Source organism: Corythoichthys intestinalis, chromosome 8 (genome assembly GCF_030265065.1).
Source record: "Corythoichthys intestinalis isolate RoL2023-P3 chromosome 8, ASM3026506v1, whole genome shotgun sequence".
NCBI lineage: Eukaryota > Metazoa > Chordata > Actinopteri > Syngnathiformes > Syngnathidae > Corythoichthys > Corythoichthys intestinalis.
In genome coordinates, this window is record NC_080402.1 from 24,158,535 (window position 1) to 24,172,776 (window position 14,242).

At 40.8% G+C, this 14,242-nt stretch overlaps 1 protein-coding gene across 8 annotated transcripts in view; it reads left to right on the plus strand.

Annotated features, from left to right (window-relative positions):
- Positions 1-681: 681 nt before the first annotated feature.
- Positions 682-14,242, plus strand: part of slit2 (slit homolog 2 (Drosophila)) — a 225,464-nt gene continuing 211,903 nt past the window's right edge. For all 8 annotated transcript variants that reach the window (XM_057842562.1, XM_057842564.1, XM_057842565.1 and 5 more), the window contains exons 1-3: positions 682-1,481; positions 2,801-2,872; positions 3,804-3,875. In XM_057842562.1, coding sequence (XP_057698545.1) covers positions 1,270-1,481; positions 2,801-2,872; positions 3,804-3,875 — 356 coding nt within the window. In that variant the 5' untranslated portion in view covers positions 682-1,269. The remainder of the gene's footprint in view (positions 1,482-2,800; positions 2,873-3,803; positions 3,876-14,242) is intronic.

Here is a 14,242-nt window from a genome sequence, read left to right on the forward strand (position 1 = left end):
TGCTGTTAAAGTTTTTCAAACTTTCGTGAGAATAGGCTGAGTTTCTGTGGACAAGATAGTTGTAAATATCAGGGTAGCAGATGTCAGGCAGAGACGGCGAAGACAGCGGGTCGAAAAATATCGATTTAGCCATCAAATATGGATCTGGCGAATGGATCGACCGAAGCTTTTCCACATAACGCCTTTTATGCAACACATCCAATGAGTTTACAGCGTCTGAAAGCACCAGGGCTTTCATGAATTGCACTATAAATTGCACGACGGATTGAAACCATTGAGAATTCGGATAAACAATGACGGACAATATGGTGGCCGGATACAGCGACACGTCATCGTGTGACGTTGGTGAGTGGGGTCTATAAAGTTTGAAAAGTTACCTAGTGTTGCTTTAATTAATTTTTTGCCCCATCTGCACTTTTACTTCAGTAAAAAAAAAAAAAGTGAGTACTTCATCCACCATTGCACTGTAGTGACCATTGTCCCTAAAAGGGTTAAATATGATAACTTCTTTCCTCCTATGCTGTGTTTCTTTACTGTCGTTCTACTATGTCATTCTCGCTCGCTCTCTTTCTCCCTCCCTCTCATTCTCGCGCGCGCTGGTTCTCTCTCTCACCTTCATCGAGTGTCTCTCGACCACACATTGTGGGGCTGCAGCGCTTTGACGCACCAGACTCACTCAGTTGGATCGTGGTGTTGCGCGCAGCTCTCTGGCGGACTTGTGTCCTGCTTGACGTTACCGACACCGGTGCTTGTGGCTGACTGACAAGCGTTCAGAACTAATACGTCCACATTACCTCTCCTAAACCGTTTTTTAGGAAGGAGACGAAACGCTTCTTGTTGCTCTTCGCTGGACACGTGTTGTGAATGAATAATCACAAGAAAGCCTCACCTGGAGTATGCGCGCGTGAACAAGTGTGAGTGTGTGTGTGGAGGGCTCTGAAAGTGCTCGAGTGTGAGAGGTTTCTGTGGATCAGACGGGACAAGGAGGATCGAGGTGCCAGGGGGATTTGGCTGCTGTATACCGCGGACATGTGGAAGTTTGTGCCGCTCTAGCGCAGCCACACAGTCGCCTCTCCTCCGTGCACCTTTCTGGGGGATCCCACTCCCGCTTCTTAATCCATCGCACCCCCATTAAGGAGATCCCAATGTAAATTTAGGACGTGACATTTTTAAATCGACGAGGAGGACGGTATCCCGCTGAGTTTGGTGAACACTTTCCAGGATCTTTTTCATTCTCGCTATTTAGTGCATCGCTTTCCACTTGCCGCAATGCCGGGAGTCCTCAACCCAGCCGACCCGGGCCGAGCTCAGTACTTGGTGCTGAGGGTGCTGCTGGCCGTCTTGGCCGTCGCTCTGTCCGGCCGGGGCGCGGTCGGACAACCGTGTCCGACTCAGTGCTCCTGCACCGGGACCACAGTGGACTGTCACGGCCAAGGGCTCCGAAACGTGCCCAGGAATATACCCCGCAATGCTGAAAGACTGTAAGTATCTTCAGTTTAAATGCACGCATGAACTACAAAGTCATTTTGATTAAATTATGAAAATATTGTGGTCTGCGGTTACTCAACCTGGTAAATTTATTGCAGGGTTTCTAACCGCAAGTTATGTTATAATGTGGAAAATGTGACTTTAAAAAAATAGATGGATTAAACTCTGTTGCTTCTCTAGTATTCAATTAAGCATACTGTGATCTCATTTTAACCCTTCAAAGGCCAAGTGACTGTTTTTGGTCATTTAAAAAACTTAACTTCATAAAGACCTGAGGTCCACATTCTACGTGGACATAACATTTGGGGTCTTGTAGGCCACAAAATTAAGATCTGGTATTAAACAAGCCTGGTCTTGATGAGCCACAATGTGATGTCCACATGCGTCGACACCACATCTCAATTTTAATTATATGATTGAAAATTTATAAGCAGGGGGGAAAAATGAATGGATGGATGGGAAAAAATATTAATAATCATGATTTTTCTTAAAATAAATGAATAAATAAAATTATATTTTAAAACATTTTAGATAAAGACAATATTTGTAGTTCCTTTTTAGTTAAATTGTTGAAAAAAAAAGATACATCAAAATAAAAAAGAGAACATTAACTATTTTTCACCTCTTTTTAAATAAAAAACTCCTTTTCACCTCTTTTTAAATTTAAAAAAAAATGTTAAGTTTAAACATAAAAAAAGAAGATGCAATTAACTTATTGCCTGCCAATGACAAGGATAGAAGTCAAATTCATTTAAACTAAGCTGTAAATGGCCATGTTTCAGTGCCATTGACGGCGCTAGACGTCCAATCCATTTTAATTGGCAGGGTTGGCAGTGATTCTCAATGGCAGCGAATGTCTTAAATGAGTGCCCTAAAAGGTTAAGACAACACACCAACATTGTGTTTTACACTGACCAGTGAAAGAGACCACAAAGGGTTTTACCATGGCAGTCGATATCAAGAGACAAGTGAAGGGCCATGCATGCGTGATGTGGTCGTGGTCGTTTGGTGGTTTCGCACTGTTGCATTAGCACTGCACCCGAGACCACATCGGTTTTGTCTGCAGACCAGCGAGTTAATCAAAAACGGATTTGGAAGCCAAGTGGGCTTCGAGTTAAACAGGCTGTATTCTATTAGGCAGAGATCAAATTAAAATTGGCCCTGCAGTGCAGCGGCAACAGCCGCAGATGGACCTCTTTCGCGGCGGAGCTGACGCTTAAATGACATTTTTAGATTAAGGGCCACTATGCGAGTTTCATTCAGTACAACCATTCCAAAGACTGTATTGTTACTCTGGCTGTTTCTCTTACAGGGATCTGAACGCTAACAACCTGACCAAAATCACCAAAGCAGATTTTGCTGGACTGAGAAATCTGCGAGTGTTGTAAGTGGCCTTTCATGATTTCTTCTTCTGTCATACTTTTAACACTTGGATTTCCTTCTCTGTGAAAAAACACCTCTCGTTGCAATGCACCACACTATGTGGGTGAGAGTACCTATGTATGTCATAACCTTTGTACCTGTTAACCTGCTAGTTGAAGTGTCAGGGGGGTCTTTTTATAAACGGTGGGCCCCCCGGGGCCTATATACTGCAGTGATTAACGTGGTGGTGAGGAAGTGATGCAGGGTGAGGAGAAGGTTGTCATTACGCGGAACTTTCACGAATGTAAGGGGGAGGGGGCATGAAAGGGGGAGTCAAGTAAGAACAGGTTGCTTCCCCAAGTACGTGTCTGTGTGTGTGAGACTCAACAACCAAAAGTGAATGGCAGTGGATACACATTGTTAGAATTCCTCGGGAGATTATGTCCTTATTGAATGAGTATGTGTGTGTGTTCTTATAGTGCTTGCTTCCGGTCTTCCGGTCATCCACTTGCATGGTTGTGCACCTTCCGTGTGTCATGTGATTGCATTAAAATGTCTGCTTGTGCAAGGGTTCTTGGTCAGCATTCTGGTGTAAGTGAATGAGCAGTCACTGCTCGAAGGTTAGACAATCTAAATTGGATGATAGATGAGTGTGGGTTCAGTTTTAAAGTAAATTCTAGGCCGCTATCGACCGCCCGCTGATTGTCTTTTCTCTCTCTCTCTTCCTGATGCTGTTTCAACAATCTATCACCTTTCATCTCCATCAATCTTTCTTTCTTTTCCACACCCACTGCAACCACTTTCATCTCAGATAGCAATCTCTTGTGGCTTCTTGTCAAAATCCTTTTTTCTGACTCCATTAAGACGCACTTTCCCTCCATCATTTGAACCTTCGAGTTTTTCTTTGTCCCAAGCCATCACACCATCTCACTCTTTGCTGCTTCTTCCTGCAGGCAGTTGATGGAGAACAAAATCACAACAATTGAGAGAGGAGCCTTCCAGGATCTGAAGGAACTGGAGAGACTGTGAGTGACCTTTTTTTTTTTTTTTTGCATCAAAACAGTTGCCAAATTCCGCTCCAAATTGTACATCTTTTTCTCAATTACTTTGGTACATTTCTCAGATCTGAATTGAAATTCTCAAAACTCCTCACATGTTGCACAAGTAGCAAAACAACGTGGATTACCTGCAAAAGCCAGTTTTTGCGCAAAACACTGCTCAAAATTAAATTTCTGTGTCAATGAACATGTCAGTGCTGTCAGAATGGTAAGTCCTTGTTTCATTGTGTACGAACAAGACAGTCAAATTGCTTAGTCATGCTTTCAATTGAACAGTTACTCTGGTGGAAGGCTCTGACGCTGAAGATGGTGTACGTAAGTTTTGATGAAAATTGCAAGTTTTAGATTGATTGCAAGAGACTGGACAAAATTCAGTTGACACTTCCACTGTTTTTACAACCTTGACAGAATTCAAAAGACAGCGCTGAGTATCACAAAGAAATGTAACTAAAAGCTAATTTGAAATGTGAACATATGACAATCGGCACAACTAAACTTCAAATGCTGTCAGGATTATTCACCCATTCTTTCTACATACAGTGCCTTGCAAAAGTATTCGGCCCCCTTGAACCTTGCAACCTTTCGCCACATTTCAGGCTTCAAACATAAAGATATAAAATTTAAATTTTTTGTCAAGCATCAACAACAAGTGGGACACAATCGTGAAGTGGAACAAAATTTATTGGATAATTTAAACTTTTTTAACATATAAAAAACTGAAAAGTGGGGTGTGCAATATTATTCGGCCCCCTTGCGTTGATACTTTGTAGCGCCACCTTTTGCTCCAATTACAGCTGCAAGTTGCTTGGGGTATGTTTCTATCAGTTTTGCACATCGAGAGACTGACATTCTTGCCCATTCTTCCTTGCAAAACAGCTCGAGCTCAGTGAGGTTGGATGGAGAGTGTTTGTGAAAAGTAGTCTTCAGCTCTTTCCACAGATTCTCGATTGGATTCAGGTCTGGACTTTGACTTGGCCATTCTAACACCTGGATACGTTTATTTTTTAACCATTCCATTTTAGATTTGGCTTTATGTTTTGGATCATTGTCCTGTTGGAAGATAAATTTCCGTCCCAGTCTCAGGTCTTGTCCAGATACCAACAGGTTTTCTTCCAGAATGTTCCTGTATTTGGCTGCATCCATCTTCCCGTCAATTTTAACCATCTTCCCTGTCCCTGCTGAAGAAAAGCAGGCCCAAACCATGATGCTGCCACCACCATGTTTGACAGTGGCGATGGTGTGTTCAGGGTGATGAGCTGTGTTGCTTTTACGCCAAACATATCGTTTTGCATTGTGGCCAAAAAGTTCAATTTTGGTTTCATCTGACCAGAGCACCTTCTTCCACATGTTTGGTGTGTCTCCCAGGTGGCTTGTGGCAAACTTTAAACGAGACTTTTTATGGATATCTTTGAGAAATGGCTTTCTTCTTGCCACTCTTCCATAAAGGCCAGATTTGTGCAGTGTACGACTGATTGTTGTCCTATAGACAGACTCTCCCACCTCAGCTGTAAATCTCTGCAGTTCATCCAGAGTGATCATGGGCCTCTTGGCTGCATCTCTGATCAGTTTTCTTCTTGTTTGAGAAGAAAGTTTGGAAGGACGGCCGGGTCTTGGTAGATTTGCAGTGGTCTGATGCTCCTTCCATTTCAATATGATGGCTTGCACAGTGCTCCTTGAGATGTTTAAAGCTTGGGAAATCTTTTTGTATCCAAATCCGGCTTTAAACTTCTCCACAACAGTATCTCGGACCTGCCTGGTGTGTTCCTTGGTTTTCATAATGCTCTCTGCACTTTAAACAGAACCCTGAGACTATCACAGAGCAGGTGCATTTATACGGAGACTTGATTACACACATTTGGATTCTATTTATCATCATCGGTCATTTAGGACAACATTGGATCATTCAGAGATCCTCACTGAACTTCTGGAGTGAGTTTGCTGCACTGAAAGTAAAGGGGCCGAATAATATTGCACGCCCCACTTTTCAGTTTTTTATTTGTTAAAAAAGTTTAAATTATCCAATAAATGTTGTTCCACTTCAGGATTGTGTCCCACTTGTTGTTGATTCTTGACAAAAAAATTAAATTTCATATCTTTATGTTTGAAGCCTGAAATGTGGCGAATGGTTGCAAGATTCAAGGGGGCCGAATACTTTTGCAAGGCACTGTATCTTGACGTTTCTCTCTATTTGGCCACAAATATTCATCCACGTCACAACGGATGCCCTCTCTTGCTGTAGAGTGTGGAGAGAATCTTCTTGAATGCCTTACCCAATCTATGCAGACATTTGCTGTGATGTCACTGCATGCTGCATTCATGGCATTCAGGAGAGTCATCTGATTGTGAGGCTGGCGATCATACAGTTGCCATCCCCATGTGGAGAAAAAATCTTCTTTGGGATTGAGGAATGGGGAGTATAGTGGTGGGACCTTTATTACCATTCTGTTATGGATTGCAAACCATTCCCTGATTATGTTGTCGTGGTGGAAACTCACATTGTCCCAAACTATTACAAATTTTGGAAGGTTGAAATAAGTTACGTAAAATAAGTAATGAAAATGCTCAGAAATTAGAGCTGAAACGAATACTCGAGCAACTCGAGTAACTCGAGTTTAAAAACTGATCTGAGTAATTATATTAACCTCGAGGAATCATTTGATTTTGCCAGCTCTAAGCATCACGTTTTGCCCGGAATACTTTTAATGCGGGACAACGCACTGACGTCACGTGCATAGAGGAAGAAGCAATAAAAAAATAAAAATAAATAAAAAACTTACCGCAGCCCAGAGCCGCTACAAACTACGCCGACGTTGCTAAAAACTACACCTGCATGATGCTAGTTTGGTAGCAGGTAGTGTCCGATGCGTCTCATAGATATCGCATGCATTTAGGACTAGATGCGAAATGACAGACTCGGCCGCGTCAGGCCAATGTTAGTAAACAGCCGCCATCTTTAAGCAGTAGACTTCTCATCGCTAATAAATATAACGTTACTGTCACTCGCTCACGTAACTTTAGCCCTTCAGAGGGCTAGGTTTCTATTGATTATGACCACTGTTGATGCGTGGCTAACGTGTCTTACATACAGGCTTTATTTAATCTGTAAAAAAACACAGCGCTGTAGAGTGATGAGGGTGTAAAATTAAAACATAATAAAGCTAACTGTCAGTTTTAGCTCAGTAGTCATTGCTGAATAAATGTGCTTCAATACTGCAGGTATCATACATTTATTTTGAACACTGCAAAAACTCAAAATCCTACCACTACTCACAGTTTAGACCAGGGTTGGGCAAACCGGTCCTCGAGGGCCGCTGTGGGTCCTGGTCTTTGTTCCAACTGACCCAGCACAGATAGTTTAACCAATGCGGTTTCAGCAAAAATGAGAAGCACCTGACTACTATCGACTGATTGCACTTCAGATTGGTGAAAAGGTGTCCTCTTAATGGGTTGCAACAAAAACCCACGCCCACTGCGGCCCTTTGTGGAATAGTTTGCCAACCCCTGGTTTAGACTAACTTAAAACTTAAAAATAGCTTGACACAAATGGAAATTAAATTGAAACAGGTGGGAAAAACACGTAGCTTTCAAGTGATGTGTGTTATCAAGCATGATTACATTTTTAGGTAAGAAATATGTTTTTTTTTTTTTTTTTTTTTTTTTTTTTTTTAATAAGATCTAGAAGTTTTTTGGAGTGAAAGCAGTGAATTATTTTTTCTAGTCACATCTTAGATGCAATTGTTGGCTGTTTTCATCAATGTACATCGAAAATAGACATTGATTGACTATAAATGGTTCAATATTGGATTAAATGTCTTTTTTTCTCATTTATATTTATAATTGCTCTTTACCCCCCAAAAAAAGTCTTATCCGATTACTCGATTACTAAAATATTCGATAGCTGCAGCCCTACAATAAGCACATAGATGTTGACATTCTGACAACATGTTCATCCATTTTGCATGTAAAGGCTTATGCAATGAAGTAATGATTAGATTTTGTGGGTGGTGTGACTATTCAATAGAGACCCATGATAATCCATTTTGACCATCATGGCAGATGCAACTGACAATGTAGGAAACAGCAGAGAATTGTACGAAATCATTTGCATGAATATACAAACACATCTGCAACTTGCTCAAAGCAATGAGAAACTGCTTTTTTTATGTGCACTAGTGATGTGATGTTGTGAGGATTGAACAAGTACTTTAGAAAATTGCAAGTCTGGCCTGAGAAACGTTCCGAAGCAATTGAGAAAAACTGTAATAGGCACAAGCAATAAATCATTTGAGCAAAATTTGAACAAACTGTTTTGTCTGTAACAAAACATACACCTTTAGGACAAACAAACCAGTCTTGATTTACAAACAAATGGTCTGAAAAACAAAACATTTCATTTATTCAGGCGCTCTCACATGTATAACTTAGACCGGGTCATGATGAGGCCAGGATGTTAATTTGAAGACAAAGTTACTGAGCTGTGCATCAAGAGTAGTGAGACGTTGTTGGGCTGCGATTGCTGGTATTTAGCATCCAAGCCTCAGGCAGTTATGGCATAATTAAGCCTTGGTAGTCTGGAAGCGGCACAGCAAGTCTGGCGAAGAGACAACAGCAAGAGGGAAGGGGGATGTGGACCCCTTACTGGTGAGATGTTCATTGTGTGGACTGTCAACCTTACTTGATGTGCGTGTACTCGTGTATAAATAAATATGTGTGTGTGGGTGTGTGTGTTGTCCGACCAACAAGCAATGACACACTGGAATGTAATGGAATGTTACAGAGTCAGACGAGGTTAGGAGAGAAGCTTTTAATTTAACACCCACTGAAAAATTGCAGCGCCTGCATTGACAAAACTGCAGACAAGTATCACAGCACTTTCCTTAATCAATTTGTAAATCAATCAGGAGTTTAGCTAATCCCCTTAGTTCCAGCATAATCTTAAAGAAACTGTAAGGGGAATTCAGAGATTTGTTTCGAAATCCCTTATTCATGATTGAAGATTATTGTTAAAAACATGAACAAAGACCGAGAACTATGTGCTTTTGAGGAAGTATGTGTTAGCGTTGAACTGTTTTCCTAATTTTTTGGGTGGGGGGGCTTAGTTAATTTTTCATGATTTTCAACAACACTCTACTAGTACTTTGACTTGTATTCTAGGACCAAACCCAACACATTTCGAATTAACAGCAGTGATTGTGAAGAGACCCTCGCCCACATGAAAAATCAGTGACTGACCACGAACCTCTGAAATGACACCCCTCAAAATTTTGTAGACTGTCTGTCCTGTAGAGAGGAGTCTGCAATGAGCTAACTTTTTTTTTCTTGTTAGTGTAATGGCACTGATTTACACAAAAAGCACACAAGTTGTTTTAAAAATCTCCAGTACGCATCCTATTATGTAGTGTACATTGTACCTTTTCTGAATTATAATGGCTCTTAATTGATAAAAAGCTGTAAAATGGGATCAGTATAATTTTAGGCTTGAATCAAACATGTTGATAAATAACAGTTGTAGAAAAATCGATTTATGGACGTGAATAGAAAGTGATATAATTTGGCCTCTCAACTACACGCTACAAAAGTTTGTGGGCTTCTTATTGTTCCCTGGGGTGCAAAGTAGACAAACCCTGGTGTATGAAAGAGTTTAATCAACACTGTTGTTGTTGGCAGCCCTCTTACTTTTCATTTTAGTCTTAGTCTTTTGGACGTTAATACTTAATAGTCATATTTTAATAATTTCAAAATGTGTTTGTCTTTGTCTAGTTTTTTGTTGACGAAAACAGCTGGCTAATTTTCTGTAATTTTAGTCAACGTTGACTTAAAATTAAATAGTTTCTGTCCAAAAATAATTAACCCTTTATTGCCAAATGTATCACATTTGATATACCTAAAATTTCATAATTTTGAGAGTAAATCAGAATTTTGACATTTCTTTTTGGGGGGGGGGAGATGATGGATGCAAGTCAACACAAGCATCTGCAGGTTCCATGAGAGAGAAAAAAAGATTTAGCTAGAGTTATAGATATTAGAGTGCTTATTACACATATTCATTTTGACATTTCCTTTTACAAATTTGGAAAAAAAGGTTTCATTAGGACCTTATTTTTCAAAATTTGGGATTGTCTGATAATTGCTTCATGTTGCAGGTCTTTAAGGGTTAAATAAATGGATAAATAAAAAAGGTTTGCAAAAATTTTCGAATGAACATTGACAGACGAACACATATTGTAGTGTCTACAAGGACAACACCAATTTGGTGATGATACACACTTAGTAGGAAAACAATACATTATTTTCAATTAATTATACCCACCTGAATGCCACGAACTGTATGTGAAAATAAAAAAAAATTGTCAGAGTTTAAGAGGATAATTGCCGTTAGCATTAGCCTAATGCTAGCGGAATCGTGACTGCTATGCTAACGCTACAAGTTACATTTAGTGTGTGAAGATCACTCATAACAGACCTTTAAAGCGATAAATCAACATTGCATATTCTGTCATGCAAGATAACAAATCTTACCATGTTGGGGAGGGCAGAGCACATCACGAGTGACCCAACCAGACACTGCTCCGATGCAGGCTAACATCACTTGAAAATGTTACACATTGTAGCCACGAACTATATGTAAAAATAAGTTGTCAGAGAGTTTAAGAGGATAATCACCATTAGCATTAGCCTAGTGCGAGCGCAATCGTGACTGCTATGCTAACGCTACAAGTTACATTTATTGTGTGATGATTACTCAGCACAGACCTTTAAAGGGATAAATAAACATTGCATATTCTATCATGCCAAGATAACATATCTTACAGTGTGTATTCCAAAACAAGCAAGCCTGGAGAGGACACTTGAGAGTTGGGGAGGGCGGAGCACATCACATGAGTGACCCAACCAGACACTGCTACGATGCAGGCTAACATCACGTAAAAATGTTACACATTGTGAACATTTAATGGAAACTGGCGCATTTTCACCTCGTTCTTGTCTCGCCAGATTAAAACTGGCATTCGTCTCGATATGTTTTAGTCTACCGAGACACGTTTTTAGCTTGTTATCGTCTCGTCATCATCATAAAAAAAAACGTTCTTCGATGAAATATTTTCGTTATCGTCATCATTGATGAATGCAACACTGTTAGTCAACTTTAACACATTATATCCACAGTCGGAGTGAACTGTTGCTTCAACAGTCAAAAGAAACAATTTGACTAAGAGCACAAAAATTTCAGTGCTGTCCAATAGGATGCGCTTGCTTCTCTATTTGTTTTGCCTCTGAAGGCGACAAACACCTTCGACGCCAGCTAACTTTCTGACACAACATGACTCTTTCTTTAGTCTTCTGCAAGGCCCTTCAATTCACCGTCTTTGGCGTTGCATGTTCACAACCACAAAGATGGAGCCAGTTATCAATGCCCCCCTGCAGTTGGCGGACAATAGCGCATCTCTGGAGTCTAGAGTCTCGGGCTGATTTCAAAGGCCTCCATCCTCCGGGAGGCTGCAAAGAGCCTGCTGGGCACGACTGTCTGAAGGAAAGGGTCCTAAGCTGGGGTGATGGATCCACAGTGACTGCCCCCCACCGGGTTGGAAAACGGTCCCTCCCCCTCTCTTGCTCTCCTCTTTTTTTGTTTTTTTTTGCCATAGGCCGGGTGGGGTCAGGTGTGGGGCAGTAGCTAGAGGGTGTGGAGGTGGGGTGTAAGGAGGTGTGGAGGAGACAGGCGTGTCACAACATACACTAACACACACTCAGGTTTGGATACATTCATGCATGTACATTCTCCTTCACAAGGCTGCACTGTCACTATCACTTTGATTCCGCACCCTCCAAAACACACACACATTTAGACACACTTTTTTCTCCTTCTTCTTGTGTTTTTCTTCCAAACCCGCCCTTCTCTCCCTCTCTCTTTCCATTGTCCTGTTCCTATTGGAATGCCATACATTTTGCCCTGTGGGTAGAAGAGGAAGGCTACAACTTGATCCTATTATCATGAACTAACATTTGAATAGCGTAAAGTGGTGATTCAAAAACTGCGAACAGTCTCAGACGTAATAAGGAACTCTAATTATGGGAATTATAGGATTCACATTAGGGATAAAAAAAATCAGATAATTAGCCAGTAATTGAGTGATCACATGTCAGGGATCAAAGTGATAGTGATGAGTGCAGTAATTGTAAAAGTATTATTACAAGTCTTGAGATCCAGAGATTACACAAGAGATGGAATGCAAGTTATTGTGTTGTGATACTTTGACAAAGTAAATAACACAGAAGCACGTGTCTTTACAAAATAGAATGATTAAAAAAAAATACTCGAATCGTTAGCTGGAGCTGTGAGTGATTTCAATGTTGCGGTTGATCATCTCTGAGCAAAGACTTTGCCTGTGCGCTGCTGTGTGTCTGCGTGTGTTTTGTTTATTGAGCAGCAGAGCTTGAAATTACACTGTGCGCTCCTCTCCAAAAAATGCACTGGAGATAGATTTCCCTATTGGGCACACAACACCAGCCAAGATTTGCGCTTAAACACTTGTTCGCTGATATCAGAGCAAGCCCTAATGAATTTAAAGATGCTTGCCGGTCAAGGAATTCCTAGCCAAGATGAAAAGTGTGAATGCGTGATCTGTTATCTGTCATTCTTTTTGAGATCAGATAAGAGTGGTTGAATCTTGAGCACAGTGGAGGGGATCTTTTGCGATGTAAAGTGGGAGCCTTTCCGTCAGATTGACATGCACACACATGCAGCATTTGCATTCATTGGCCACAATATTAGGTGCTTCAATGCATTCTGATGAGAACTGGATCAGAAATCTGATAATATAACACTACAATGTTTTATGAGTCTGCAAATTTTGAGAAAGAAGTCATAATTTTACAATAAAAAAGTGGTTTATTTTTATGACGATGTCAAATTTTGGGTAGAAAGTTTTTGTCCTAATTTTTTTTTATCTTAAACGAGCAAAGATACAATTTGCCATTGGGTTTCCATAATTTTTTAATAATAGGTTACTATCTTTTCGTTTAAACGAGTACTTCAACAAATTCCAGTTTCCACTGATTCTGCAACGTGACATAGGTCAAAATGATTATGTTACTTGATTGAAGTTTGTAATCTATGTTGCCATTCACCTTGATTGATGTCATAACATTACCAGGAAGCAATTTTTTTTTTATTGCTATACTAAAACAAATGTATCCAGCTTGAAATATGTTATTCTGATGTATAGCAATTATTTAGGGGGGGGGCGGTCTTGAAGGAAATGTACAGGGTGGGGCAGAGCAACTTGCTTATTTAAATTTGGCGCCCTGAAGTGATGGTTGCTCTGAGAATGGTAAGGATGGAGTTATTTGAGAGGGTAGGGCTTAAAGTTAGGTTCTTAACGTGCGTTATTTATTTTGTGTTTATCATTCAGGAACCCCAGTGAGCAACATGAATAGGACAAAGTTGGAACGCGCTTTCACTGTTGATGCATTTTTTTCCCAAGCGGTCATGCATTCCGTAGACATTTCAATATTGCCCCCGTGGTCATATTCCTGACCAGAGTCAATTGTTTAATGGGTAAACAACTTCAGGGAAACAGGTGATGTAAAGAAAAAGAAACCTTTCATTCATTCATTCATTTTCCATGCCGCTTTTCCTCACGAGGGTCGCGGAGGTGCTGGAGCCTATCCCAGCTAACTACGGGCAGTAGGCAGGGGACACCCTGAACTGGTTGCCAGCCAATTACAGAGCACAAGGAGACATACAACCATTCATGCACACACTCATACCTATGGACAATTTAGAGTGTTCAATCAGCCTACCATGCATGTTTTTGGGATGTGGGAGGAAACCGGAGTTCCCGGAGGAAACCCACGCAGGCACGGGGAGAACATGCAAACTCCACACAGGAAGGCCGAAGCCCGGGATTGAACCCTTGATCTTAGAACTGTGAGGTAGACGTGCTAACCACTCAGCCACCGGAAGAAGAAACCTGTCCTTTCTTTTTAAATTTGAATAAATTACATAATTTCTTAAAGATTTCTTTACATCACCCGTTTCCCTAAAGTTGTTTACCCATGGAACAATTGAATGCCGGCCAGCAACACGACCACAGGGGGCAATATTGAAATGTCTATGGAATGCATGTTGCGTTGCGACGATTGAGCGACCACTTGAGAAAAATGCCTCAACAGTGAAAGCGCGTTCCAACTTTGTCCACTCCATGAGGCTAACTAACTGGGGTTCCTGTAAAATAAACACAAAATAAATAACACACGTTGAGAACCAAACTTTAAGCCCCACCCTCTCAAATAAGTCCATCCCTACCATCTTCAGAGCAACCATTGCTTGAGGGCGC